Here is a 26,804-nt window from a genome sequence, read left to right as displayed (position 1 = left end):
GTTTTGCACAAACCCTTTCCACTCACACGCAGCTCGGTTTCACTGTGCTTTTTGCACAATAACCCCAGATTTCACAAGCCGCCCTTGCTCTTGCAGTGATCAACAATATTGTTGCTGCAAGAAATGCCACAAAACTACCAAATACCTTTGCAATTAACTGACGTGTACCAGAGTTTCAATCATAAGTGAATTGTTTAAAACAGATTTTGAGCATTCATCTCTGTTTTTGTACAGTACGCACTTTATTGCAGAGAAGACCGGATGCATTTTTAAAACAAATTCAGGAGTTGCACAGTTTCCAGACTTTTCTACAAAGTGTTGCCCACAGTAACTTGAGTACAGCAGAGTCCGTCAGACAAAGAGGAAGAGCGAACTCAATCCTGTCATCTGCAATCACTTGAGAGAGTCAGAAAATCTCGCAACCGCTTACTGAAGAGCCAGGGGAACCAGGTGGCTCTGCTCCCGCCAGCACCTCCGCCAGCAGAACAGGGGTTAATCGTGTCACTCCTGACTTACACCAGTGTAACCGAGACCAGAAGTTGGGCTTGTATCACGAAAGCAGCCAGTGAAGATTTTATGTCAGCGCGATACGCACGTGGTGGCGGACTTGTGACGTTTGCCGCAGGGCTCTATTCGGGATCAGATTAGAGCCAGCGTCTCCCATTTCAGGTACTCCCGTATCTTTGGATCGATGCACAACGGTGCTGCCCAGTCCCTCTCCGCATGGGAAAGAAATCTTGGCATGAAAACGCATCAAGTCATAACAGGCACTACCTACCGCAATAAACTCTAACAGAGTCCGTGTCTACCCTGGGCGCTGCCGTGTTTGGAAGCATCCCAGCGGGTCCCAGCCAGCCCCAGGGAGGCTGAGGGTTAGCCGCAGCCCGTACTGGCATCACGAGCACATCAGGCTGTGGCTAGAAATACGCTTCGGTGTATCAGTTAACAAAGATAATGCATTTTCCTAGTGAGACCATCCACAGTAATTGCTTTTGAGAGACACTGGCTGCAATTTGAACATTATAATATTAGATAAAAGTCCCCAATTTTTTTTCTGCCAAATGTGTTTCCTCACCGATGACATACCCCGAGCGAGGCCTTCGCGCTGAGCCACCACGGTGTGATATTAAATACAGTTCAAACTCTTGATGCAAGCACCGAGCTCATCCGAGGAGACTGAATGGGCTGGCAGAGAACGCATCAGCATAGAAAAACCTTAAAGCTACCAGACTCCGAGATCTGGTTCTCACTCCTACACCTTTTCAAAGTTTCACTGACATAAACAGTAATGGCAATTTTTACCAGCGAAGATCTGACACACAGGGCTCAAACTCTAATGAAACAAAACCACCCAGGAGTCAGAAATTCCCCGTGAGGGATGTACAGTAGAATGGCTCAGAGTGTGTTCAAGGTACACGCTACAGAAGAGCTGCTCATCTGGAGGCTGTTTTGTGTTTAAATGCTTATGTGTGTGTGCTGAAAGACAGTTTTCTTTACTCCTTTAGCATTGTGCCCGCTGTATGAAAGCTAAAAATCTACTGGGGTGAATGGGAACCTTGGGAAAAGCAAGTGATTGAAAAAAGCCTCAGAAACTCAAGGCTTCTGTGTAATATCAGAGCAGGGGTGGCACGGATCGAGACGAGAAGAGTTCACCCAACCCACCATGTGCCTCAAAGCTTAATTTGGAAAGGATGCTTGGGGAGCAGGGGTGATAAATCATTCATCTGTCGCTTCCCGGCGGCTTCGCCGAGGCTGCCAGTGCTGGCGGCTAGTGAGTGTGCGCATGTGACTCGCTAACTGAAAACCTACCCACGAGACGAGAGACCACAACTCCCGGAGACTTTGGAAGGCCATCCCAAAGTGATGTGCTTCTGACATAGGCTAAATTTTAATCTGTGATGGGTGAGTGAGCCTGAGGCCCGTGAATGCTTTAAGCTCTCACGTCTATTCCCTTTCAGAAGAAAAGAGAAAATTATCACATAAAGTGGTCGCTAGGCACAAATGATTCTTCTTCAAACAAATCCCCACAGGTTTCCCCCTTGTAATTACTAAAACATACTACCTGACGCGTCACGAGGACGACAAGTAATTGACATTTAAGGCAATCTAATTTCCATAGCCCTCCCGTGATTTCCCCCGATCAGATCGCCTTTGTCTTCCTTCTCTAGGAACGACTTCTTGCAGGTGAACATGACGAGCAGCAGCATTGGCAAATGCCACAGACTGCAGAAGAAAAGCCTCCTGGAGCTGCTGCGGTCTGCATCCCTGTAGAACCGAAAGCCGAGGTAGGAGATGTAGAGGTTAATAGGGAGCGAAATGACGGGGAAAGTCCACGTGGTGATGTCGAGAACAGGAGCCACCGTTGAGAGTCCGATTAAGGCCAAGCAGTGACGCAGAGCCACCCGCCTGCACAGCGCCGGGTGGGTGACGGACATCATACAGTATCCTCCTCGGGAGTAATCCTCCCGCAGCCCCCAGCTCAGGGCGTTGAAGTGAGGGAACTGCCAGGAATAGAGGATTCCTCCTAACAGTAACGCACCTGCAGCGGGAGAGAGAGAAGGAAACACGCGTTAGAAGAAGCGCAAGCGGTGCTACGTGAAGAGCTCTGCAGATTCGGGCTGTATTTGCGGAAGAGCAGCGCTACGAACCTGTTACAGCGCACTGCGCAGAAGACCAGGCACGCTCTGTAAGGTAAGGCATGCTCTGCTTGCTGTTAACGGCATTTACACAGGGTTGCGCAGGTTCTTCTGTTTTTGGAGCACTTGAAAAGCATTTCAACAAGTCACTTCCTCCTAATGAACCATCGCTAATTGGTTTCTGCACCAATTCAGTCTCTACCTGAGGGAAGATTGATGGAAATGAAGCAAAGTTGGGCAAAAGTCTGTTCTCCTGGGAGCCTCCAGCTTCCACTCCCGGGTTCCCAGTGGGTGCGTCCAGAGCAGCGTCACATTGGCCAGAAGCAGGGAGCCCTGCTCAAGGACAGCAGAAAAGGAGGATAAGCTGCTTCCTCCTGGGAACTGGGAAAATACCAGCTCCTGGTAGCCTGGAGCATGGCTGAGCTTTGTGTTTGCCCATTGCCTGAAGGGCGGGAATTGCTCACAGCACGGAGCGCCTTGATCTCGGACCTCGGGCAGGCGGCAGAACCGGCAGGAGCTGCTAATGAGGTGACAGAAGATGGAGAACTTTTTACTCCTTCCAATCAATTGTAGGAACTTCTAAGGAGTTTGATCAAGTAACTTTATTCACAGCAATTAGCCACTTCTACATTTAAAAAGGAGCTGTGGAAGCACCACGTTCTTCACAGCTATCCTCGGGACGTGGCACAGGGCTTATCGAGGCAGAAGCAGCTTTAATGCTGATCTCAGCAAGCTCCAAGGAGGCCCTCGGACTAAATTCCCTTCACTAATTTTGTCTGAAGACACAAAAAATCCCCCAAGGCTGTTGTACATTATGAGCATTCCTGGATTTTCCTTTTGTTTCCCCAGCTCCCAAACACTCCGCTCCAGCATTAACACTTTCTTTGCATCTCCCTGCCTCCATGAGCTCATTCTCTACGGAAATTGCTTCTCAATTGGAGCCGTGAGTCTATCATTTTCTTAATGACTTGATAGAACCAGAAACAGCAACGCTTATCTGCACACAGGTTCATGCATTTAAATTCTTCCCCAAACACTCACTTCTGCCCCAGCGACTGCTCGGGCGCTACCAAAGACCAAGTCGCTCTCTCCTTTGAACGACTTCGCGGTTCACGGCTTCTCTCCATCCGCTCTGGCTGTACCTTCCTTGGGGCTGTTGTTGCCTTAAACAGCACACCTTACGCTGCTGTTGTCATGCAAATAATAATAATCTACGTTTGCAAAAGAGCCTTTTTTTTGCCCTGCCTTATCAACCAGTGAAGGAACAGCCCATTAGACTTAATGAGCTCTTCCAGTTGCCTAGAAGATCCAGTAGTGGTGTAAAAGACCCGTCTCATCGTTTTTTTAAAATGAGTAGCAAATACTCCATTAGGTGAGTACATGCTCTGAAAGTTGATTCCACGAAGAATGGAGATAGACGCTCATACGTGGGGCACGCAGCTTTCAGAACACCATTGCCTGCTATGAATTACAGGTGATTTCCTGGACGCGGCCCAAAACGCTTGCAACTCCCGCCATCCCGTCCTACTGAAGCCGACGTTCAGGGTGCGGATGCTTAGCCCCTTCTCTCCGTCGGAACCTTTTAAGATGGTTCAAAATGCTGCACCCCAAAATTACAATTCATTTCAGAAAATCATGGCAACAAAAGTAATTTTGGCCCTAAGAAAACAGGATTTGATTCAGAAACCCAAGGGAGTGGCTCTACTGAAATAAACTGAAATAAAACTTAATCAAGGAGCAGTACTCCCTACACCAGGAGAAACAATGGGGAAAATGTTCTTGTAATATGTTGTTCTTCAGCTTTTTCCTATTCTTGTAAAACACATTACTGGAGGCAAGATCCTGAATTTGATAAACCTAAGATAGGAATATTTTTCATGTTTCATATCTGAAATGCCTTAGAGACATTAGCCTGTCATTTTTCAAAACTTAGGGGAAGGTAAGCTACAATTATCCATCAGCTGAGGGAACTCGGGCAGCTGGAGCCGGGGCCAGGATTCAGAGGCAGGGGCCGTCCCCGCTGGCCACGGCCACGGCCCAGCCGGCCTTTCAGCTGCCGTGTGCCGCGTCCCCGTGTGTCGGCTGCAACGCCGGCTTTGCTTATTCAATTGTTCAAACGTTGTGTGCAGCCAAGCTCAAAACACACCCTAAACCTCAAAGACACAAAAACCTTTAACAGTTCTCTAACTATAACACCATTAAAAAAAAAAAAGTCATCTGGAGAAACTTGTAAACACAAACAGACCAACTAAACTACTTGAGGCTGGATTCCCATTTACAAAGCTCTGGTTTTTACATGCAAGCCTTTGGAATTTAATTACTTTGATTACATTACAACCATTGAGATAATTGATATTTTACAGAGAAGCTGAACAGTAAAACAATTTAATAGCCCATTATGAGGATTTTAACTGACCCGATCTTTTTGCTCAGGTTCCCATGTGCCTCGGCCATCCTGCAATTTCCTCTGCCCAGGCTGAGACTGTCAGGTTGTCAGAGGTTTTTAAGCGTCACGTATGACTGATGACTGGCAAAGCACAGCACATGGTACAGCACCATTCAGCGTCAAATGAGCCCACAGTAGGAATCCTGTCAAGCCCAGCGCAGACACTGTAATACTCATTAATTACTAGATGAATGTTAACTTTGTCGTAATTAGGTCAGCAGTGTTTTTAAGCAATATTACAGTGAGACTAACTCTGGAGACTAACCTGGTTCAAAATAGCGCAGAGTCTACTCTGCCGCTCCTGTGCAGTTCCCAACAGCTTGGGAACTCAGTTTAATCAATGCAAATCCCCTTTTTCTCTATGGGGTTTATAATGAAGTGAAGACCAGACGAGGTCGTTCACAACTGTAACACGTGGAGCTGGCACAGAGTTTGCAAAAGCGAAGCCGGCCGTCGGAGCAGAGCCGTGGCGCTCGCTTTGGCAGCGGGAGCCAGCCAGCACCCGGGGACGCCGCGGCCCTCGGGCTCCTCGGCCCCTCCGCGGCACGTGGAAAACCGGAGCGCGGGCAGGCCGATAGAAATCCGTATTAGATCTCTCAGCTTTCTGCAAGTGTTTATAAACTGCAAGACCACAAGTACCTGGCTCGTGGATATCCCAAACTCTTTGGCCTTTTGGGCTAAATTTTTACTAGCCGCATTTTTAGCCCCTTTATGAGCACTTCCAAACTCTTCACTTCTCCAGGTGTGAGAATCGGGGACAGCTGCGAGCAGACACTTAGGAATCCTGACAACTTGGCACAGGAGTCCTGTTTGATTTTGGAAAAAAAATGAAGTCTCTTTAGGCAAACAGGACCCAGGCCTCCAGTATTCTTCCACTGCTGTGTGCAAAACAGGTATAAAACGTTTTCTTGTTGAGCTCCTATGTTTAATCACTTTGTACTAGCTTAAAGCATCTCAAAAGTTACAGGATTGCAGAGAACCAGGTGGGTCCTATAGCATCCACAGGGTTAAGGATACATAACAGATTTTACAGTTCTTCATGAATTTTAAGGTTAAGCTATTATTTCTTTTCTTAAATTCTTTTAGAAGTATTTAAATAGTAATAATACATCTTCTTTTTAATAAACAAGAACAAGCTGAGATTTTTCTTTTATTTTAATATTTAAGATAAAGCCAAAATGTCAACTGGCAATGAAAAAGATAGAATATGATTCTTTCTTTCTGTAAATATATTTTTATCTAGTGAAATACAGAAGCTTTATAAATTGCACTTTTCCTAAACCAAACGAGACCCACAGGCATTCAGAAACTGCTGGGCAAGACGTTTTAAGGACTCACGTCCCGTGAAGGATACGGACTCTGTTCACGTCTATACATCACCTCCTCAGGAACGAGGAGGCGCATTCAGCCGCCAACAGTGCCAGCAGAAATCGAGCCGGTAGCATCGTCCTGAGCAAACCGTTTCATTCGCGTAAAGCAACGTGAGGACTGCAAATCTATCTTCTCGTCCACTAAAGGGCAGAAGTAAATGTTTGGCTCCTGTTGGACTGCCTCGTGCTGGGGATGCCACTCTCTTAAGCAGCGATTTGAAATATGCCTCTTTCATGCTGGCAATACCTTTCATCATCAAAGAGCTTTATACATTGTGCAGTTGGCACATGGAGCAGTAGCGATGATTTCACCCACAGCTGAATTATTTCAGCTGAATTATTTCAGCTGCCTGCCTTCAACAAGGCACAAGAGTTTGGGACGATCCAATTGAAACTCTCCAAAAAAATTTCTGAAGGCAAGTTCTTCCAGGGCAGAACAGGACTTGAGCTACAAGAGGGCAGAGGCGGGAGCAGAGCGCGCGTTGGTGGGAGCACCGGCCTCGGGAGCGGGGCCAGCTGGAGTCCAGCCAGCCCGGGCAGGCGGAGGAGCGTGGGCCTGTCTGCACACGTCGAGGCAAACGTGTCCCAGGTTATCTGCGGAGCCTGCTGCATCAACATCGTGTTCCTGAAAACACGCTGGAGGTGAACAACTTATTCTTTCTTATCCTTCTCGTTGTTCTTTAGACAACATGCAGTGCCTTCCCTCTACACAGTGTTCTGCAAACCTCTGGTACCACTTTCAAGCTCTAGACAGGACAAACACCTACTTATTTGATCAATAAAACAAAAAAAAATAAGGCAGGGGGAGCTGATCTGTAGCATCAATTCAAGAACGGACTCGCCCCTTCTGTCTTTGCCTTGCTGCTGCGTATGTATGACTGGGAAGTGGCCAACCAGGCATTAAAATAAACATGGAATGGTTAAAATATCAGCTCCAAAACAGATGTTGAAATCTTACTGCATTTCCCAAAGCTGGTGTTTACTGCCTTGGCAACCTAAGAATGCTGTTTTGCTTAAAGCACAATTTTAGTAATTCTTCTGCCTTAAATAATGCGAAGGAATTTTAAAATTATTTCCAGACCCTGGTAGCTCCCTGACTTATTAGAGGAAAGCACCGGCCTTTTGTCTCTAGGTGACTGGTATGAGTTTGCTGCCGTCAGGAGGGGAAGGCTTTGGTAGGCTAAGCTCAGCCTTTCAATGGATCGTAGTCAGGAAACAACCACACACCGTTTTACTTGATAGCACACAACTGGCTCTCCTCCCTTAAAAGATGTTGAACAAATTACTCCTCTCTAATCCAGACAAGGTAGATTAGAGCTCGGAGCCTTGACTTGGTCCAGCTGTATCCACCTGCTTGCGAGCAACCGCGCCACCTCAGAATGCATTTTTCACCTTTTCTACAGGAAATTTAACATAACTCATCCAAAACTCCTCACCGTAGTCCTGCATGGTTTTTACAGGATTGTACGCTTGCAAGAAACATCCTGGATACATCCCCAAGGCTGTCATTTTCTATCTTTTCTTGTGTGCTCTTTTACAACAAGTTTAACACAGAGGCTTCTATACTATACAGCAATTATGGGGGTAAAGAAAGATTCTGAAGTCTCGTCAAAGCCTTGTTGCCCATTGCAGATTCAATGTAATATTGACCACCCAAAGGATTATTTGGATGAGCTGGTACCAATATTCAGAGTGGTTTGGAGGGTCACGGCCGTAACACAGCTGTAATCTCCTGATAGGTAAGGATTGGGCTATTGAGCTGGCAGTGGCATTTTCTGTTCGTGAAGGGGAGTTGGAAGGCGCAATAATTACCGCCTTTCCTTCAGCTTGTTTTGGTGATGGAAAATGACTATTAGGGTAAATCTACCGGCCTCCCATTACAAGCGTTCAAGATACTGCCCTGATACAATCACTCCCGAGGAAAAACGTTACCTACTATTTAATTTTTGTCTTTGGAAGTAGAAAAGAGATTAGCTCTACAAAACTTGCATCTTAATTTGTGATTATGAAGCCTTCTCAAACACAAAACCATCTGGGAATTATCTAGTCATGAACCTTAACCAAACTGATGCAATTCCCCTCTATTTTACCACTGCAGCATTTCCTATCTTAGCACCACAGCAAGACAACGACCGGCACTTCTGCTTCCACTGGAAAACAAAAGCAGATGCTCCTGCTTGTGTCGGATGCCGCCTGAGCGGCTAAGCAGCCTTGAGAAGGAAAAAAAGGAAAGGTATCGCTTCTAAAGCTTTGCACAAGGTCTCTGGGCTGCAAACAATGGTCCCGGCCGCCGGCGCGGGCACGCACAGCCCCGCGCACGGCCCTAATTGTGCGCCTTCAAGGTTACACGGTCATGTAAACGAAGGGCGAGGAGGAAAACACTGGAAAACTCAAAAGCTTCATGGTCATGGGTTTCAATAGCTGTTTCTTTTGAAGGATGGCACAAAAGGCTTGCGGAACAGGAGCGTCTCGGGGCTGCGATAGACTTCTCTGCTGCAGCACATAAAGGGAAGGGGATGTTGGCCGTGTCTATGGCTTGTCTGCCAAACAAAAGGACGATCCTTAGTGTCCACCACGAATGGGAAACGAAGTTGGCAGTGGGGTTTTTCACCTCGAGGGAGTGCTCCTGGCCACTGCCTTTAACAGGAGGAAACCAGATGTCCTCAGGTATGCTCGCCATGCGGAGAAAAGCTGTGTGCATACGGATACACAGGCGTGCACGCTTTTTGTATGACACACACCAGGTTATTACAGCCGAAAGTCTCACAGGTAAACACCTTTCATTATACAGGCGAGGTTGAGAAAAACAACAACGCTGCACATAATTTGTCCTAGCTAACCCCAGCAACAGATGCCATAAAAAAAGCGAGCCTGTTGGGTAAGATGAAAATACGGTCTTTGCGCAGACCATTCGTTATGTGCAAATATGTTTAGGAAGTATTTGCCAAAGGACCAGGCTCACCAGAGGACTGCAACCCTGCAGAGCCACGCAGAGGCTCCTCATCAACCACCTCTTCCCGCCGGGGCTCCCCCAGAGCCCGAGGGTGGGCATCCCCCCTGCAGTGCTTCTCCTGTGGGTGTTGTGTCACACCCGGGGCACCGGTGCTTCTCCTGCGGGTGTTGTGTCACACCCGGGGCACCGGTGCTTCTCCTGTGGGTGTTGTGTCACACCGGGGCACCGGTGCTTCTCCTGCGGGTGTTGTGTCACACCGGGGCACCGGCGCTTCTCCTGCAGGTGTTGTGTCACACACCCACAGCACCGGTGCTTCTCCTGCGGGTGTTGTGTTGTGCCACACACCCGGGGCACCGGTGCTTCTCCTGCGGGTGTTGTGTTGTGTCACACACCCGGGGCACCGGTGCTTCTCCTGCGGGTGTTGTGCCACACCCGGGACACGGGGGTTGCTGCACAGCCCCATCTCCTCCAGGTGCCCAACAGCCGTGTGCGGGGCAGAGAAGCGGGTAAGGGCACGCTGCCTGTGAGTTTGTGGGGTCGGTCCCCCAGGTGCCCCAGCGGTGGAACTGCCATTTCTTTTGTCTCTTGTGAAGATGGAAAGGGGGAAAAGAAATAGCCCATTGGCTTTTGTCCTAAATTCAGACCAGCTGCTCCTAATATTGTCCCTCTGTCTCAGCTTTTACCCCCACAAAGGACACTCCTGGGCCCCCACCTTCCAATTCTCGTTTGTCAGCGGCATGAATATCTCCGCTTCCTCTGGAACGGACCACAGATTCTGCTGTCTTTCATCTGAGAAGTGAAACCCCGAAAAGCTGAGTTTACCAGAGGGAGTTTACAGCCGGAGCCTCCTCTGGTCCTGCGGCAGGACGGCGGAGCTCCCGCGGCGGCGGGACCTGCTCGCACATCAAGGGGCTTTGAAAGCTCAAAGCGCTTAACTGGAAGGGACACAAAGATCTCCAAGCTTATTTTGCATGCAATTAAGCTGTTGCTTTGCTCTCCCTCCTCCTGGCAGACAAGTGCTCCACCAGGGAAGGTATGAGAGACTCCAGGCATTGACAGGTTGGGCGCAGCCCCCCCCCAATTCTCTTTTTTTTGTTACTGAAACCATCCATCTGCCAAATGTCACTAGCTGATAAGAACTGCCCGTTTTTAAATCCCCATTTGTAAATAGATGTTGGCTGACATAATTAATGTCTACCATACAACACAATTTGAATTACAAAGTAAAGGCAATTTAAAAATCAGCCTCCGCATGATTACAATTGATAGTCAGTCTATAAATTCCATGGCCCCAGGAATTATTTAAATTTCAGAAAATGAATGAAAATCAGTACAAGATGTCTTTCAGGAAAGCGAGACCAGAAGTGGAGCATCTGAGATAAACTAAATAGTCTCTTGAGATAAACATTCTTTGGTGCAGTAATACCTATGGCTCCAGGCCACCACGGGTCTGTAATGTCTGCTATACTGGCAGGGCTGTTATCTGCTACGCCACTGCCACCTACTCAGAATAAATCCCCTTGACTGATAAGCACATTATGTTGAGGACCCCTGCTTGTCACTTCCATCTAACTGGGTGGTTTATACCAACGCGGCGGCCCTGAATTGCTCCGCGCCGAGAGGCCGGTGCCGCTCGCCGGCTGGGATCGAGCCTTCAGCGCACAGGCACAGGAAGGTCGGTGGAAGAAGCGCAAAATCTATAAGGCAAAACACGGGCTGTGGCACTTCAAACGCTTACCCTGGATTCAGTTTTTCTGCTAACTAGAAATAACAAGTTTAAACGGACAGCAAACGTTTCTAACAAGCAAGCTGCAGCATTCGTCTGGGGAGAAAGACCAGCAACACTGAGTAATTTAAAGCATGTCTACGCTGTGCCGCTCGCACGCCAAAATAAACGGCTCCGTTACTTCCTAGAGACATCCGTACACAGGCTCCGCGGCGGCGCGGCCCGCGGCTTCCCGCCTGCGGACCCTGCGCCGAGCTTTGCCTCCGTGCTATCACTTATGGCTTTAAGCGAATTTCATTATTTTTCCTGCTAGTCCTTCCTTTGTAAAATCAGGAGAAATGCTGTGAGGGCATCTAGATTTACTAGAAAAACAAATCTCTTTGGAAATAAATACTACCACAAAGGAGCAATGAAATCTGCTTTCAAGGAAGCAAACGTGTTACTGCAAATCACAGGCTGGCAGTTTAGTTCTGCATAAATACACGAGATACACGGTAGTGATATCCACGTGATAAATTACATTTATCAGGCACCTTTGACCATCTCACCTGCACTGGGCTCCCCCAGCGAGGAAATGTGAACATTCCCGATCTTTCATCAGTTGCAAACAGCTGCCATTAAAAAAACACAAAAACCCCCAAACCCACAACAAAGAATTCCACATCTTCCCAGAGATAACCTTATCTTTCGCTATTGAAATGGGAGGTTTTCCCTAAATTACGTTGGCACAAAATCCAGGGTTGGGGGCAGGAGGTTCAATCAGGCTCCAGAGCGTACAGTTAAAGTTACCTATCGGGGCAGAAATGGAAGCAAGCATCACTGGGAATCGCGGCAGGATCTGCAAAAGATGTGTAGTGTAAGAAATACCAGCAAGTGCTTGCATCACTGGAAATATAAGGGTCCCAGATTTTTATCTGCAAATATGCGATATTTGTTTCTTGTGCAAGAAACTGCCAAGGTCTCAATCTTTGAAATAAGAAAGTTATAAACAAAATGAGGACAAATTAAACCAAGGCTGCTCCAGTCTGAGACGCTTTGTTACTATCTCTGGAATTGGAAGCTAGGAATCAGCTCCAACTCTCTCAAACGACCCAAGGCAGCTCGCAGCACGAGCTCTGCGCCGCCGCTGCCGGTACAGAAGAGGGCCGACACGGCTGCCCCGGCTGCCCCACAGCGCGCCGCAGCACTCGGTTACCTCCCTCAAATGGTAACGAAAGGTCTGCGCTTAAATATTGTTTTCCCTACAACCAGCAACATGTACAACAATGCGCCTGCTGTGAGAAGATTACAAGGAGAAAAAATTCACAGGAAAATGTAAACTCAAAAAACCACCAGTTAAGCAGCGAGAACCTTCCTTCTCATTAGTTTTCTAACTCCCTTCCTTCACATTCCTCTTTGTTATTGAGTGGAATGATTTTTTTTTTTTTTTTAAAACGAGGTGTAAATGCATTTTCACACCTCTACCTAAAACTAGGTTAAGTCTCCAAGCTAATTACACATTATTAATGAGTTCAACAACTGCGGGTAGGCCGGTTAGAGAAGGGATGCAGGTCTGCACGTCGTGCATGTACGCAGGCGGATGCACGCCTGTGCGCCGCACCGGCCCGATGCCGCCAGATGCTGAACTCTCTTCTCCCTTCCAATAGCAGAACACTTAACGCTGGAAATCGTAGTTTACAATGCAATCCTTTTCTTCTATTTATCTCTTCTCTTTTTAAAGCTTTTTTTTTTTTTTTTTTTTAAATCCTGAAATGCACTAAAATATGACATTCAGGTCACCGTTTTCAGGACTCTCCCCAGGTGTACTTCATGACAAAGACCAGCATCAGCTCAGTAGCGTTTCTTTCTCTATTAAACAAGCTGCCTGCCCTCACTGACGCAGACCGGGAGGTGACTGTAGAAAGTTTTAGCTACCCAGAACAAACAGTACAGCACGGGGTTACGCACCGGCGCAGATCATCATGTTCTGGCAAAGCCTGCTCAGGTGGTTTGAAGTTATCATCTTCCACTGATGGCATCACTGCCAGGGACTATCTGCTCCACAGCAGAGCTGGCAGCGGGCCTTGTCACCGCATCTCAGCGGCAAATTAGAGAGGAAGAGCTTACTTGGGACAAAGGTGGTGCGCTCTGCTGCCTGCCCTGCCTGCCTGCCTGCCCTGCCTGCCCTGCCTGCCTGCCCTGCCTGCCCTGCCTGCCTGCCCTGCCTGCCTGCCCGCCTGCCTGCCTGCCTGCCGTACAGCGACCGCTTAGCGCTTTGCGAAATAGGTCTCAAAGAGCAAGTCGTAACTTGACAAATTAAAGATAATGAAACGCGGTGCCAGTTTACTTTGCTGGGCTTTATGTGCAGCAGTTTAGCTGCCTTTTTAAAACCAGGGGTGAAAATTTGAACTGTGGCAGCCTCTACAGCAAGGGCTTTTGGTGAGTCAGAGCTCTTCACTCCAGCTCCTCCGGGCTGGACTTTGCAGGTGAAGCCTGGGCACTGAGAGTCATCTGCTAGCATCAACTCTGCATAGAGATGCCAAAACCAACGCAGAAATCTCTAAACAACGTAAGATCTGAGGTCTAAGCAACTGCAGCCAGAATGATACAGTCCTTAGAAGGACACATTTTGCGTTTTTAGTTCATTCTCTTCCCTTTAGAAATACAGCCCTTTAAATGATGTCTGTTACGCACTCCTTAACATGAGACACTATACGTATATATACATATAATTTATAGGCCTAAATATAAAAAAAACTTTCAGAGAAGTAAGTGTTTGTATAGAAGTGGCACACGCATTTACAAAAAAAACCCCACAAACCCTTCCTCCTGGCTCTGGATTAGATCTGCACCAGAACGCGCACACACAAAGCCAATTCAGACTGAGTTTTATAGGAAGTGCGCAGCATAAACGAAGAAGGGTGCGCTATGGATTTTGCACAGATTCTGATAACTTCTGTTTAAAAGCCTTGTTGTTGAAAGTATTATTCAAGCCTTAAATATGCCACACTGTGGGATGAGTGTGCGCTAAAAAAATTCTTAACAGACCTGTTAATTGAACTTCATGAGTTTCTTCAGACTATAACTATGTGGAGCCACTTTGATTCTTAAGTTTCTAGCTGGCAAGAAAAACAAGCCCTAATTGTGTCAGAGTTTAGCTGCTGAAGAGATCAGTGTTTTATGAGGGATGTAAAAACGGTTCACAGTTACTAAAATAGAAATATTCGTTTGCTTTTCAAGGAGGAGGGGAAGGAACATTTATAACTTAGAGTTTAGAAGTGGGCAATTAAAAAATACAACAATAAATTAATCTTCCTAGGACATTTTCTGGCTTGTGGAAAGACAGTAATAGACACATCTGGAAATTTTCCAGCTGAAAGCTCCTGACTTGTAAGTTGGATCTTACTGGGTATGGTTTTAATCCTGAAATTACATAATATTTTCTTCCATGTGAACTCCGAAGACACTACCTTCCTTCTAGATTTTTTTTTTAAGACGGCCTAAACACATATTCAGTAGGACACAGTCTTTATCAGCTCACATTTGCCCCTGAAATGCCCCCGTAAGGAGGATGATACAATCATGTCTACTTCATCAGTCCTTACGGTACCACGCTGTAACAGACTTTGGCATCACAAACTGCAGAATATATCTGCTTTTGAAGGAGTATCAGGTCAACAAGCATAAAGCACGAGGTTTGCTGCCTTTTGAGTGGGTCTTTTTAGCTATCCCAAAGCAACGCTGACAACCACTCACCCAGATGCGAGGGTTTTATACTCACCAGCATCAAGACTACCAGTAGCCGCGGTCCAGCCCATGACGGGGGGAATGGCACCGACGACAGCTCCCACCCACGTGTTGGCAATGCTCATTCTCTTCATGGGTGTGTAGCAACACGTGTATAAGAAAATGTTGAAGGCTCCCAGGGCCCCGGTGAGGGGGTTGACTCCCAGCGTCAGCAGGGCGATTCCCGGGACTCCGCAGGAGGCGGCAAAACAGACGGCGAGCAGGGGGCTGCGGGCAGAGAGCAGGAGACACGCGCTGAGCAAGAGTCTGTCGTAAAGAATGACTGCGGCCCCTCTCCTTTTGCCTCCTCCCAAAAATTAAGATTGCATTTTTGTTATTTTTTACTGCCCAGCCCACATTTTCCCATTTGACTCCCCACCCTAAGGCAAGCCTTTCTAAAAAGCTAAGACACTCTTGCTGCAGATGTGCAGTGATAGGTGATTCTTATTCTCGTGATCACTGTCCTCACCAACTAAATTCAACCTATGCAGGTAAACAGCCCTTACAGAGAACTGCTGCTTCCAGCAGACACCTCTCTCTCATTTTCATCTTAGTAAATTTTGACCTCTGGAAAAAGCACTCAGGGTTTCGAGTGACTGAGAATGCTTGTAGCTTGTCAGATTTTTAATTTATTGCAATTATCCAAGGGATCCTTTGACTGAAATGCAACAGGGTTAGACACAAAATTAGGAAGCATTTATAAGAAAAAGAGGACATTCAATCAGTTTGAAATTATGTCAACGGGAATGAAGTATTTTTTGGCTTTACTGAAAAAAGGCTGAATTTTCTACATTCCCATTTAGCTTAGGCACTGTGTTAAGCAGGGGTAGCACGCCACAGCAATTCTGGCAACAGAACCAAAATTAAAACTTATTATCTTCTAAGTGTGACTGGAATTAACTGAAGATATTTTAGGTTTGGCCGAAAGCAGCAAACAACAAAGGTGCACATTATTTCTCTTGATTTCTACTGCACATCAGCTAAGAGCTCAGGGAAAGCTGGGAAGTCCTGTTAAAACCTGTAAGAAAGCGGCTGAAGCTATATAAACTTCTGCTAATAAGTTCCACAATAAACATCCAAACACGATGAACAAGGATTTTTTGTTTGGCTACCAAAACCACGCTTCACAGGCGGCACCGTGATCCAACCCTAAGGAAGCTTTATTTGTGTTCCCTTGCACCAGATCGACGTTTGCTGGTGGAGGCATCTTTATACGCGCTTGTTCGAGGGTGTTCGGTGGGATGGAAAGAGAGAACTAAATGCCACTAGGAAATAACGTGGCGTGGGAGACCTCTGGAAGGGAGGAAAATGCCATTAACCGAGTTGCATTTAATAACCCATGTGGCTAAATACACACTTCTAGTCATCCATATAGGAGCCAAAAATATGCGTGCTTGCTACAAATGTCTCTGCATGAAGTTTAGCTTTACACGTTTTGTGTAATTGAAAACTATGCAGCCTTTGTATTCTATGATCACTCTGCCCTCTGGCCAAATCCTTAACCCTAAAATACGTGTTGCAAGCACTGCTCCAACCCTCATAAGAAAAATTTGCTGGTGGGGATGAATTTTATGGGAGTTCTATCAGCAAAAAATCCTACCATTCAACTCTTGATTTTTAAGACCTTTGTTGGACCAATATGGTATGGAGATCCTAAATAACTGGAAGAAGTAAAACGAGCCAATCTCACACTAAAGATCTGCCTTCAATTTAAAATAAATTGACTAAGTCATTTTATCCGGCTTTTCAAAACCATCAACAGATTTTAGGTTACGGAGCGTGCACAGCGCACATTTACGCTCCAGCATTGCCAGCCTTGGCGTTACCAACACATCAGGAATAGAGGCAGGGTACAGCATTGCCATCCATCGACAATGAGATCTGCAACATTTGCGACTGTTTTCAGGAGCCGTACTGCGAGAGGAGCCAGACGGTGGTGTGCCCTCGGGTTTTGCAGCTAGCGGTGCTCTTTTGCAGAAAGGCAGGAAAACACAATCTGTACCGTAAACTATCTTGACGCCGACTACAAACGCTGTACTTCGTAGACATTGTCCCTCCGTAGTAAAAGCCTGACTGGGTTCGGTTAAACAAATCTATCTTGACTGATGCCTGAATAAAATACAGTCAGACGGTAAGCACCAGATTTACACAATACACGCTCTTGAGGTGACAAAAGACCAGCGTGACCCTACGAGGCCGGGCTACCCACGTTCGCTCCTGCGGGGCCCACAGACATAAATGAGGACACAGCTTGACCTAATGCAATGAGCGCTTTTCTCGCTAATCAAGAGTGAAGACTCATTTACATGTCTCCAATTCAAATGCACGATACACACCATGAGCTGGTCACGGAGCGGCGGCCACCAGCCCTTCGTGCCTCTTATGGGAAGGGAAGGCGAAGGCTGGGAGCGCAAAGCCCTCCTCCATGGTTGAACTCAGCATTGCGTCTCTCCCACGTCGCTCCCCTGCAGCAGCGATAGCCCTGCGGTGCCAGCCCCGATACCAGCCGTGGGCTGCCTTCACGTCCAACTGATGGATCGGAAAAGCACCTTTAAAAAACAAGGCTTTACCAAAAGGGAAGGGGGAAGTTACATGACCGAGACCTTCAAAGAAGTTGTTCTGTTCCTGGTGGATGAAAACACAGTTTTGTTTCTCAGTTTCTTGCTTTCTGTCTCTTTAAAAGGAAGCTCCTGGAGGCAGTTTGATTAGTGTCTGCGATAGTCCTAATGACCTCAGGGCAGGGCATCAAGTCAATGATGGCTGTTCTTCATAAGCAGTTGAACTATATTACTTTTAGACATCCTGAAAGTATCGCATTTTCTGCTTCTCTCCAGTGTTTCCTTAACAATCAAGGAACTGTAAAATTCTTCTAGAAGAGTAATTGTCCAACTTAACAAGTGCCTGCCCCTAAAACTCCAACTGAGATCGGAAACTCAAACTGTGATCTGATGATTCAGCTTTATTTCTGCCCCTTGAAATACTATTTGGCGTCACAAAGACACTGCAATAAGAAATTAGGACCTTGCTTTCTTGGGGAGACATGAGGTAGAGGAGAATTCAACTCATTCTCACATAAATATGTCATGTTTATAAGGTCTACGAGAAGTATAAGCATCTCCTCATTGGGAAAGAGAGAATATTTGAGGAAAAGGTAGAGAGATTTCAGTCACTGGTGCAGTTTTTTCCGCTTCTGTGACTCAGGATTTTAAGAAGAAAAGGCTGACTCTAGGTTTAAATGACGGCAGTTTAAGGGGTATTCTGATTTCTACTAGTTTATGGTCTTCTAGGGACCATTCTGACCATGCTCACATTTGGTCTACCAAAACTCAGGCATGTGGTGTGAGGCTCACTGATCTGACGCACGCTCCTTTGCCGGGCTGCCCGTATCTCACTGCGGCAGCACAGACCAGGATCCCCTTCTGGAGCAGGAGGAAGGCTGTGATGCCAAGCTGTCACTGGATTTGCCCCATCACCTAACGTCCAGGCAGTTCCTCCCACTACAGCCTCGTGCCATCACGCAGGCCAGCAGGCATCACAGGAGCATCCGTCTTGGGCAACCCAACGCTGGGGAATTCTCACGCCGTGGTCAAAAGTGGCTGCGGGGTCTCTGCTGGTTTCCTTCATCCTTAAACCACCCCATGCAGTAAGTGCAGGCTGATGACAGACACTGGTACATAAGCCTCATTTCACTTGGGCGTTCACTTATGCTAAGGGAATCGCTCCCATGGGAAAAAAAGGCAACCTTCCATTGGAAAATTGGCCAAGGAGCTTGCTCAGAAAGCAAACATATTGAGTAAGAAACTAGGTTTTATGATGGATTCTTGGGAGGAGTTGGTTTCAGTTATTCGACTGATTAAAATCAGACTCTGGAAAAATACTACAAGTGCCAAATGAGTTCTCTTCAAATTTCAACTCTAAAATACCCAGTGTGTCACCACATAGGACACCTCCTAAAGGAAAACCAAAAACTGGTAGTTCTGCCTTGTCCCTCTTCTCTGCCTTATTGAGAATGCCCACACCAAAGTCTGCCTAATAATACTGCTGAAAGACATTCACGAGAACTCCAGCTTGATTAGTGAATAATCAAACCTTTCCTGATCCAAAGAAAACGTGCTGACACGTCTCTCCCGTAGAGTTCGCCCAAGACGGACCCTCCCCAGTCACACTCCACTGAGAGCATCCAGGAGGAGGAGGAGGAGGAGGAGGCGGAGAAGAGAGCCAGGCTTCTCCTCATTCCCCTCAAGCTTTTGCTGACGCAGAGGTGTCTGGGGCGACGCCGCGGGTCAGGCTGGGGAAGATCGCTCCAGGACTGCTGCTGCGGGGGAACAGGGCGCAGGCAGGAGGAATCCCACAGGGGTGATATTCAGGCCCTCGCACACACGACGGCGAGGCATCCACGCGGACCCTCGCTCGCTGTACCGTTCACAGCAACTTTGGACAACGCAGCAGCCTATCTTAATGCATGTGCCATAGCATAATCTTCCAATCTAGTTGCCACTTACAGATGAGCTGGTTATACGTATATAATGATCTTGCGCACATGCACATGAAATATATTTATTTAATAGGCTCCAGAGTCATGGATAACAGTACTTATTGACTCACAGCGTTACTTGGAAAAATTGAGAGGGGAAAACAAATTAAAGCATTTGCCCATCTCTAAAATTAATGTACTATTTTACCTATTTCACAGCAGCATTAGCAAGCTTAATCTCTGTAAAGATCAATAGCATCACTACTACACATGCCTTTCTATGCTGTCTTTGGCTCTTTGGCAAAACATTTTGTGAAGACGACTGTCAAAGTACAGTTAGAACGACAATTTAAAAAACAGTACTGAAAAGGGGAAAAAGTTTAAAGAAAATTTTGTTTGGAAAAAACAATCAAGAAGCTAGACAAAATTCCCTCTTAAAACCTATCGATATTTAGAAATATGGACAATTCCTGTACCACCATCTCATGCTTCGACCCGTCTCTGTGAATATATTGACGCTCGCATACAGACACAAAGCCCATATGAATCCTGAAGAGGCGCATTCATGCAATCAGCAGTTGTATGCAATTCATGTTCAGATGCTATGTAAATACATAAGAAACTTAATTTGTGACCTTGTGTTAATGGGAAATTGGGCACGCAACCGTATTTACATAAAAGCATAAGCCTGAATGTAAGTGTCCATTTAAGACTGCCTGCATATTTTTCAGGTGAAGCATAAGTGCTTATATTTGAAAATTAGATTCAAAGCCTAATACAAAAGGTAATAAAACAAATTCCGTCTTCTCCCTGTCTGTCAAAAACCTTTTATAGCAACATCACCCATTTCTAAAAGGGCAAACTAAAAAAAAAAACCCAAACAACAATGCTCTTTTGTTTTGCTGCAGCATGCACAGAATACCTTAATGGATTGAAACATCCGAATCCCTGGTTGATTATTTTGTATTAGATCTTATTACTATTGCCAACTGTCCCTCCAGCCACCAGGCCAGGGGTGCATTCTGCCAGCCGCAGGGTGACGATCTCAAACCAGCCGGACAGGGACGGCAACGAACGCAGCGGGGAGGGCGAGCGCTGCGGCAGGGCGCGGGCAGGCGCGCAGGGCAGGGCCCGGCACCGCTGCTCTGCTCCCCAGCCTCCAGCCAGGCTGCGCCTCCCTAAAGCAGGTCCTCCACGTCCAGGCACGGGCTGCGGCGGGAGAAGGAAGGTGGGAAGAAAAGGAACTTATTTAGAGTCATTTCTGCATCCAAACGAAGCCAAGATACGCATCCTTGCTTTCCTCTGCACGGGATTTTAATGGCAAATATTCTTACACCCTTTAATTGCAATTTTACTTATTTTTGGTGAGGCAAAACCTGGTTTTGGTTCTATCTGGTGAGTTTTCTGTTTCATTCAAGACACAGGTTCAGCAAGACCACCGGGCTTCCTCCCCTCGCTCGTTTGCTCCTGCCACCCACAGAAACGGTCCCAAATTATCCCCGACTTCAGCATCTTCCGCGGTGGCAGGTGCTGAGACACCAAAGGTGAGACTGACGGCTCAGATTAATCTCAATATTGCTACTCTGGGCACAAATTCCATCTGCGTACAGTGTCAAAACAATTTGTCGTAATAAGAAAAGGAAGAGCCTGAATCGGCCTCGCGCACAGACAGGCTGAACGTAGCGGGAGCTCAGGAGAAGGTACTCAGCAGACAGAGAACACAAGTGTGATTCTCATCTCTGCAATTCCATTTCGCCATCACGGGCTGAGATACGAGTCCAGTGCATGAACACAGTTCCAAAGCCATAATTAAAATCAGATTTCAGGAGTAAGCATCATACGTTGCTTATTATTTCTGGAGTCTGTAGGTACTAAAAATGTCCCCAGACTACTCGCCAGTACAAGGCTGCTGGAGAAAGCCCCCTCTTCTTCCTAATTTTTTCCAGGTCAGCAATAAGTTTTAAGGCTTCTGAAGCTCCTCAAAAACTAAGAAAAAACATCAGCCTGAAGTTTTTCCATTTTTCCAACAGCAATGCGAGGTTACACAAACTGGAGTGCAAGTCGTGTCCCTCTGATTGCCTCTATGGACATGAAGGCCTGTGGTCATTTCAGGAGGGGAGGAGGCGCATGGAGATCCCCAGCACAAACGCACCTAACCCCGTGCAGAAAACCATCATTTTCCCTGGCTGCTGATTCACCGTTTTGCTCATCTCCTGGCATCTTCTCAATTCTTGTGGCCAGGCAACACCAACAGTTGCTGATAGCCAGTCCCAGGGCAGGAGCTGTGCCTGTGATCGCTGACTGTCATATGGTGCTGAGCCATGACTCGGTCACCTCCCCCAGCTGGCGTATCAGCCAAGGGAGTTTTTGAAATTTTTATTTTTTTTTTTTAAAGATCAGCACCCAAGAACTGCTGAACCCTCCTCGGCAGCTTATAGAGATCTACCAAGAAAGCCAAGGAAGGCCATCAGCCCCAGCAGTTACACCAGGCGATCCCATCCCACTTGGTAGAGACACAGGGAGCCGAGGACGTTACGCACTGCAACAACATACGCCTGTATGGAAGCCTTCCTGCTCCTGTGACTTAGGTAACAGGGAGGAAGGCCCATCTCCTTCCAGCCCACATCTGGACTGCATTTGCGTAATTTCCAGCTCTGCTTCCCCAGATGGACAGATGCCTGAAACCAGCAGTGGGGTCGGCTGCTGGCGCAAGAGCCGTAGAGTCAGCTGACTGCGAAAAACGAGCCAGAAAGCTGTAAAAGGCACATTTTGCCCTGAATAGCAACGGTAGCGTCCCTGAAATTATTTTTGATGAGAGGTTAAAAAAAACACTCATAAGCTTCTAAGCTCAAAGTGAGGCACAGAGCATTCAAAACCAATCAGTAATCATGGCAGACAACCGAACGATGGCAATCTACCAACAGTGAAATGAAATTTTAACTTTCCACACAAATCCTTTCAGGCTGCATATTTATATATTTAGTAATAAAAACCATATTCATGACCATTGTCAGCTGTAAAAGCTCTATAGTAATAACAACAACACTAATGGAAACTGAAACTGGAACGACATTGCCTGGATCAGCAGCTTCATCTCTGATGACTTTTCTAAAATGATTCTGATTTTTTTGCAAAAGACGTTAGACTAAACTCCGAAAGAGTCCTACAGACAGATTGGGGATGTACCGGATAGAAAAAAGATCCACACTCACATTTTGGATTTTAAATCAGAGTGGTTCCATGATGATGCATTATGACCCCTAATTGGTATAGTTCTGAGGCAGCACAGCTTTTTTTTAAGGACTCAAAGCATGACTGACAAAATATTTTTATATTCAACTACAACTTTCAATTACAGGTTGGATTAGTCTCAAGGAGAGGTATTTCTTTCCAATTAAAAGGAAAAAATAGCTTTAGCATTGGCAGAACGGACGTATTGCTAGACCCCTTTCTGTCTTTCACATAGATCTGATTCTGCATCAGCCAGCAGCTTTGGTGAACACACGCGATGCACGCTCTCACTTTTGGTATCATCTCCCACAGGTACGTTGTGACTGACCATTATGAAAAGCCCAAGAATCTGCTGATTGAGGCTTAATCTTGCAAAGTATCAGAATTACATTAAACTGAACAATATCTATCAAGGAGCTAAAATGGTAGTATTTTAGAGGAAAAAAATGTAGAGAAAGATCTTAATAGATATTCATTTATTCTCTCTCAGTCATGCAAGACAGTTCATGACTCATGACAAGGGATGAAGGATGATGTGTTTTAAAACTAAAACGTGAAACTAAATTACACTTTTAATTGGGAATTCAATTTTCCCCCATCAACTCCAAGTATCAGAACACACTCTTGTCTACCATTTACCACTGAAGACTGACAAGATGTCCTTCAGGAGGTGCAAACAAACGGGGAGCTTTGTCAAGTCTTTTTTTTTTTTTTTCTTATTAAATTACTTAACTTTGTCTTCACAGATTAAGAAGTAGTATCTACATTCTGGCAGTGGCTGGTATCTCATCCCCAAAAATGTGTTGCTGTGGCAGGTCAGGCCCTACGTGCACTACAAGCATTGAATTTTATATCAAATCCCCTTTAACTGGGTAGAACACTACCACAATTTTTAAGATTGCCAGAACACACTTGCTGCAATTCTGCCTGCTTATGTGTTTGTACCTGGCTTTTTGTGATTTGGTTTCTGGTAATAACTACGACAAAGATGTTGATAATCTCAGATTGGACAGTACTTTGCCCCAAATGTAAAAAAAATAGCGTGGAAAATAGTGGAAAAGTTCTAAAACCAACTTGTAACACAAAACCTGAGCTGAGGAGCGACTTTGTGTTAAGAAGAGGTATGAAACGTGTAGGTGCTCCCAAAAAGCCTAATGAGCTGGGTTAATGGGTAGCATTTAGGCACACTTAAATCAGGAGTTCAACACCACAGCATTGTGTCTCCAGTTTACAGACCTGAACCTCAAATAAACTTCTTTCAAATGCAAATCTCTGTAAAAGGAATCGCCCTTAATACCTTTCCTTTGTCCACAGGGCTCAGCCAGGCCTATCGGCACCAACCTGGATGTGGTTTTGAATGACATCTGGACCGTCAGCGGGGAAAAGGGGCAGGATTCTGTGAGTGATGCCTAAATCTCCCAAGGAATGTCGTACAGTGAGAACCCGGCACATACGGAGCTCAGCGACGGATAAACAGGTATAGCTGGCTGGGTCTCATCACGAAGTTGCCTTCTTGAGTTTTGCCACAGCAGCTCTGGCTTTGCTATCTAATACACTTGTTAGAAGTGTACTTAGTGTAAATAAATACAGACTAGGATAAAATATCCCGTGTCTGTGTCAATTCAGCTCTCTCCCAATGAAGAAACCACCCATGCATGGAGCCCAAGGCGCCCTGTCATGGCTGTGTATCGCTATGGTATAAAAGCGTAATCGACACTGTATTTTAAGCAAATTGGAGGCAATTCGTTCCCCTCGCTCCTCAAGAATCCGAGCTGCAGATGTTCTGTCTCCCCTGCCAGAGCGAGGGACTTTAAAACTATCATAAACAAACACGGCTAATTTAAAGGAATCATTTCATCTTGAAAGGGACACATCTCTCTTTTTTATGCTTGTGTAAATCAAAATTGGCTCGATCGATTTTGCTGAAAGTTTCCACAAAGACGCAACGTGTATGCTAAGATGAGATGAGAGGGATTTCAACTCGGCCGAAAGCAGAGAACTCGGGAGTCCCACCCTCAGCGTGGAGCTTTCTCCTAAACATATCATGCTCCCATTTTCACCAGTCTAACTCCACGCAAATGATGCCAGGATCTGGTCTTCCGTTGTTCAAGGGTTCAAGAGTCTGCCCGGGGGACTGAGACCAAAGCAACTACAGGTTTGGGATGCGATAGCTCAGCAAACCCTGGGCAGACTTGCAGTTTATGAATACTACGTTCAGACAGAAATAAAACTTTTCATGCTGCCCTTTGTTATTAAGCAGATGCTCCAATTGGGCCCCGTCACTTCACTGGAAGTAAAAAATTAAAAATGAAAAGGACCCATACTGATAAAATGTTTATGCTCTTCTTGCATTTGCCATCCACACCAGAATGCTAATCATAACAACTCCAAGCAACCCTGCAGAGCATTAGCACGCTCCTTGTTATACGGCTCTGTTAGGTAGGAGTGAGAGGGTGAGTAATAATATTCACAGCTTCCCTGCAGTCACGAAAATGTAAATATTTTTTTAAAGTGCTTACAAGACAAACCTACAGTAAATTTGAAAAATGTCCCCCATAATATTTAAACTAAATCCTCCTCTTCAACCCAACAAACCTAACCTTACAACATGGCAGTTAAGTGATCCATTCATTTCGTTTCAAAATCTCAGTTCTGTTCATTTAAGAACCAGAGAGCAGCTGACAAACAGGATGGATAATACGGTCTCTCCAGGAACATTTTTCTGTGATTTAGAGTGATTAAATCTAACACATGCTTCTGCTGAGCCCTCAGCCGACGTTTGGAAAGCAGTGGGTAAAGAAGTCTCAGGCCAGTTCTCAATCTCATTAAGATGGAGAAAACTGAAGTTCTAGAGTATTTATCAACCTGCTTTTCAAAAAAAGAGGAAAGATAGTCCAGCCATTCTCAGTACAGGATCACTGACTCTAAATACATTCCCAGGAGCAAGGAAAATGAAGGAAATAAGTTCCTCACTACAGCCACAGACAGCAGGACAAGGTGCGATGTCTGCAGTGGCAGGAGGATCAGGCTCCAGATGCCAAGAAGTGGAAGAGCAATCGAGCAGACGAGCCTGCCAAACTGCAATTTCGGTCAGATCCTTCCTGCCCATCGGCAGATTCCTCTGCAACACTGCAAGCACGCCTCTGATATTCCTGTCATTTTAACTCTATAGCATGCTCTTAAGTAGTTGCTATGCTTCACCTGAGAGGTGGAGAGGGTGAGGATGGCTGTATTTTGGGATTTCTGCATTATTATTTTGGTAGTTTATCTACAGTTAGCATCTGGAGTTATATTTTAGAAACGTTTGGTGGAAAAAAACCAAAAAAACCCTTCATATACCATCAAAGTACTTGACTACAAAATCATTATTGTCACACACGGGCAGCACTATGAGTCACTGTGGCTCACGCTCCTTTACAGCATGCCTTATAATATAATATTCCTTGTGATTCTACATCCCTAGCAAAAAAAATAAAATAAAACATATCAAAGAGGTTCTCCACATATCTCAACCTCAGGAATGCAGCTTTTCTAGTCATAAAGACTGGAGAGCGAGCATCTGCGTTAGTGCAGCTAATGGAAGTTTAAGAAAAACCTCTTTTATATCTGACTTGCGAAGTGGATAACATGTAAGTTATAACTTGTAGAAGACACGATAAACTCTGTCCTTCACAGAGAGAAATGCACTTGTAACATGACTTACTGTAAACAGATCTCAGGGTATAGCAGCTTCTAATCAGAGGCAGCTCCATAATGGACTTGTTGAGCGGTGACATCTCCTACAACACTTGGCACACGCTGAATAATGATGCTGTTGTGGTTAAACCAGATAAGGTTCAACACTAATACAGGGAACAAAGTGTGAGGATTTTGACTGCATTAAGCCAAAATTTACAAACATGAACCTGAAATGTTTGACAGACACGGGAAGAAGAGCCACCAGGAGAACCCTGCGTTAAGCTGGGGAAAGGCTCTTGGGCTTTGAGCTTTATTTTTGCTTGTTTGTGCGGCGTAAGAGGGAAAATTCACTTTAACATCACCTTTGAAGAAAATGACACATCACTAGTCAGTTAAAAAAGAAAAGTCAACGGTTACAACTAACGTCCAAGAGGCCCGTTCATATCGGACACAAAGTTGGAAGGATTAGTGTACAATAGCGTGGCTCCCTCCAGCTCACGGGGCTCTACCCCCTGGCGAGGAGCT

The 26,804-nt window shown here is 45.9% G+C and overlaps 1 protein-coding gene across 1 annotated transcript in view; it reads right to left on the bottom strand.

The window, feature by feature from the left end:
• Positions 1-236: 236 nt before the first annotated feature.
• COX10 (cytochrome c oxidase assembly factor heme A:farnesyltransferase COX10) overlaps positions 237-26,804 on the bottom strand; it is a 106,178-nt gene continuing 79,610 nt past the window's right edge. Inside the window, exons 6-7 of the mRNA XM_082326668.1 lie at positions 14,892-15,124; positions 237-2,539 (exon numbers count right to left, since the gene is read on the bottom strand). Coding sequence (XP_082182794.1) covers positions 2,097-2,539; positions 14,892-15,124 — 676 coding nt within the window. The 3' untranslated portion in view covers positions 237-2,096. The remainder of the gene's footprint in view (positions 2,540-14,891; positions 15,125-26,804) is intronic.

This window comes from Platalea leucorodia (genome assembly GCF_965183815.1).
Source record: "Platalea leucorodia genome assembly, chromosome: 14".
Lineage (NCBI taxonomy): Eukaryota > Metazoa > Chordata > Aves > Pelecaniformes > Threskiornithidae > Platalea > Platalea leucorodia.
The sequence above is the reverse complement of the archived record's forward strand: the minus strand, read 5'-3'. Positions and strand labels throughout refer to the sequence as shown.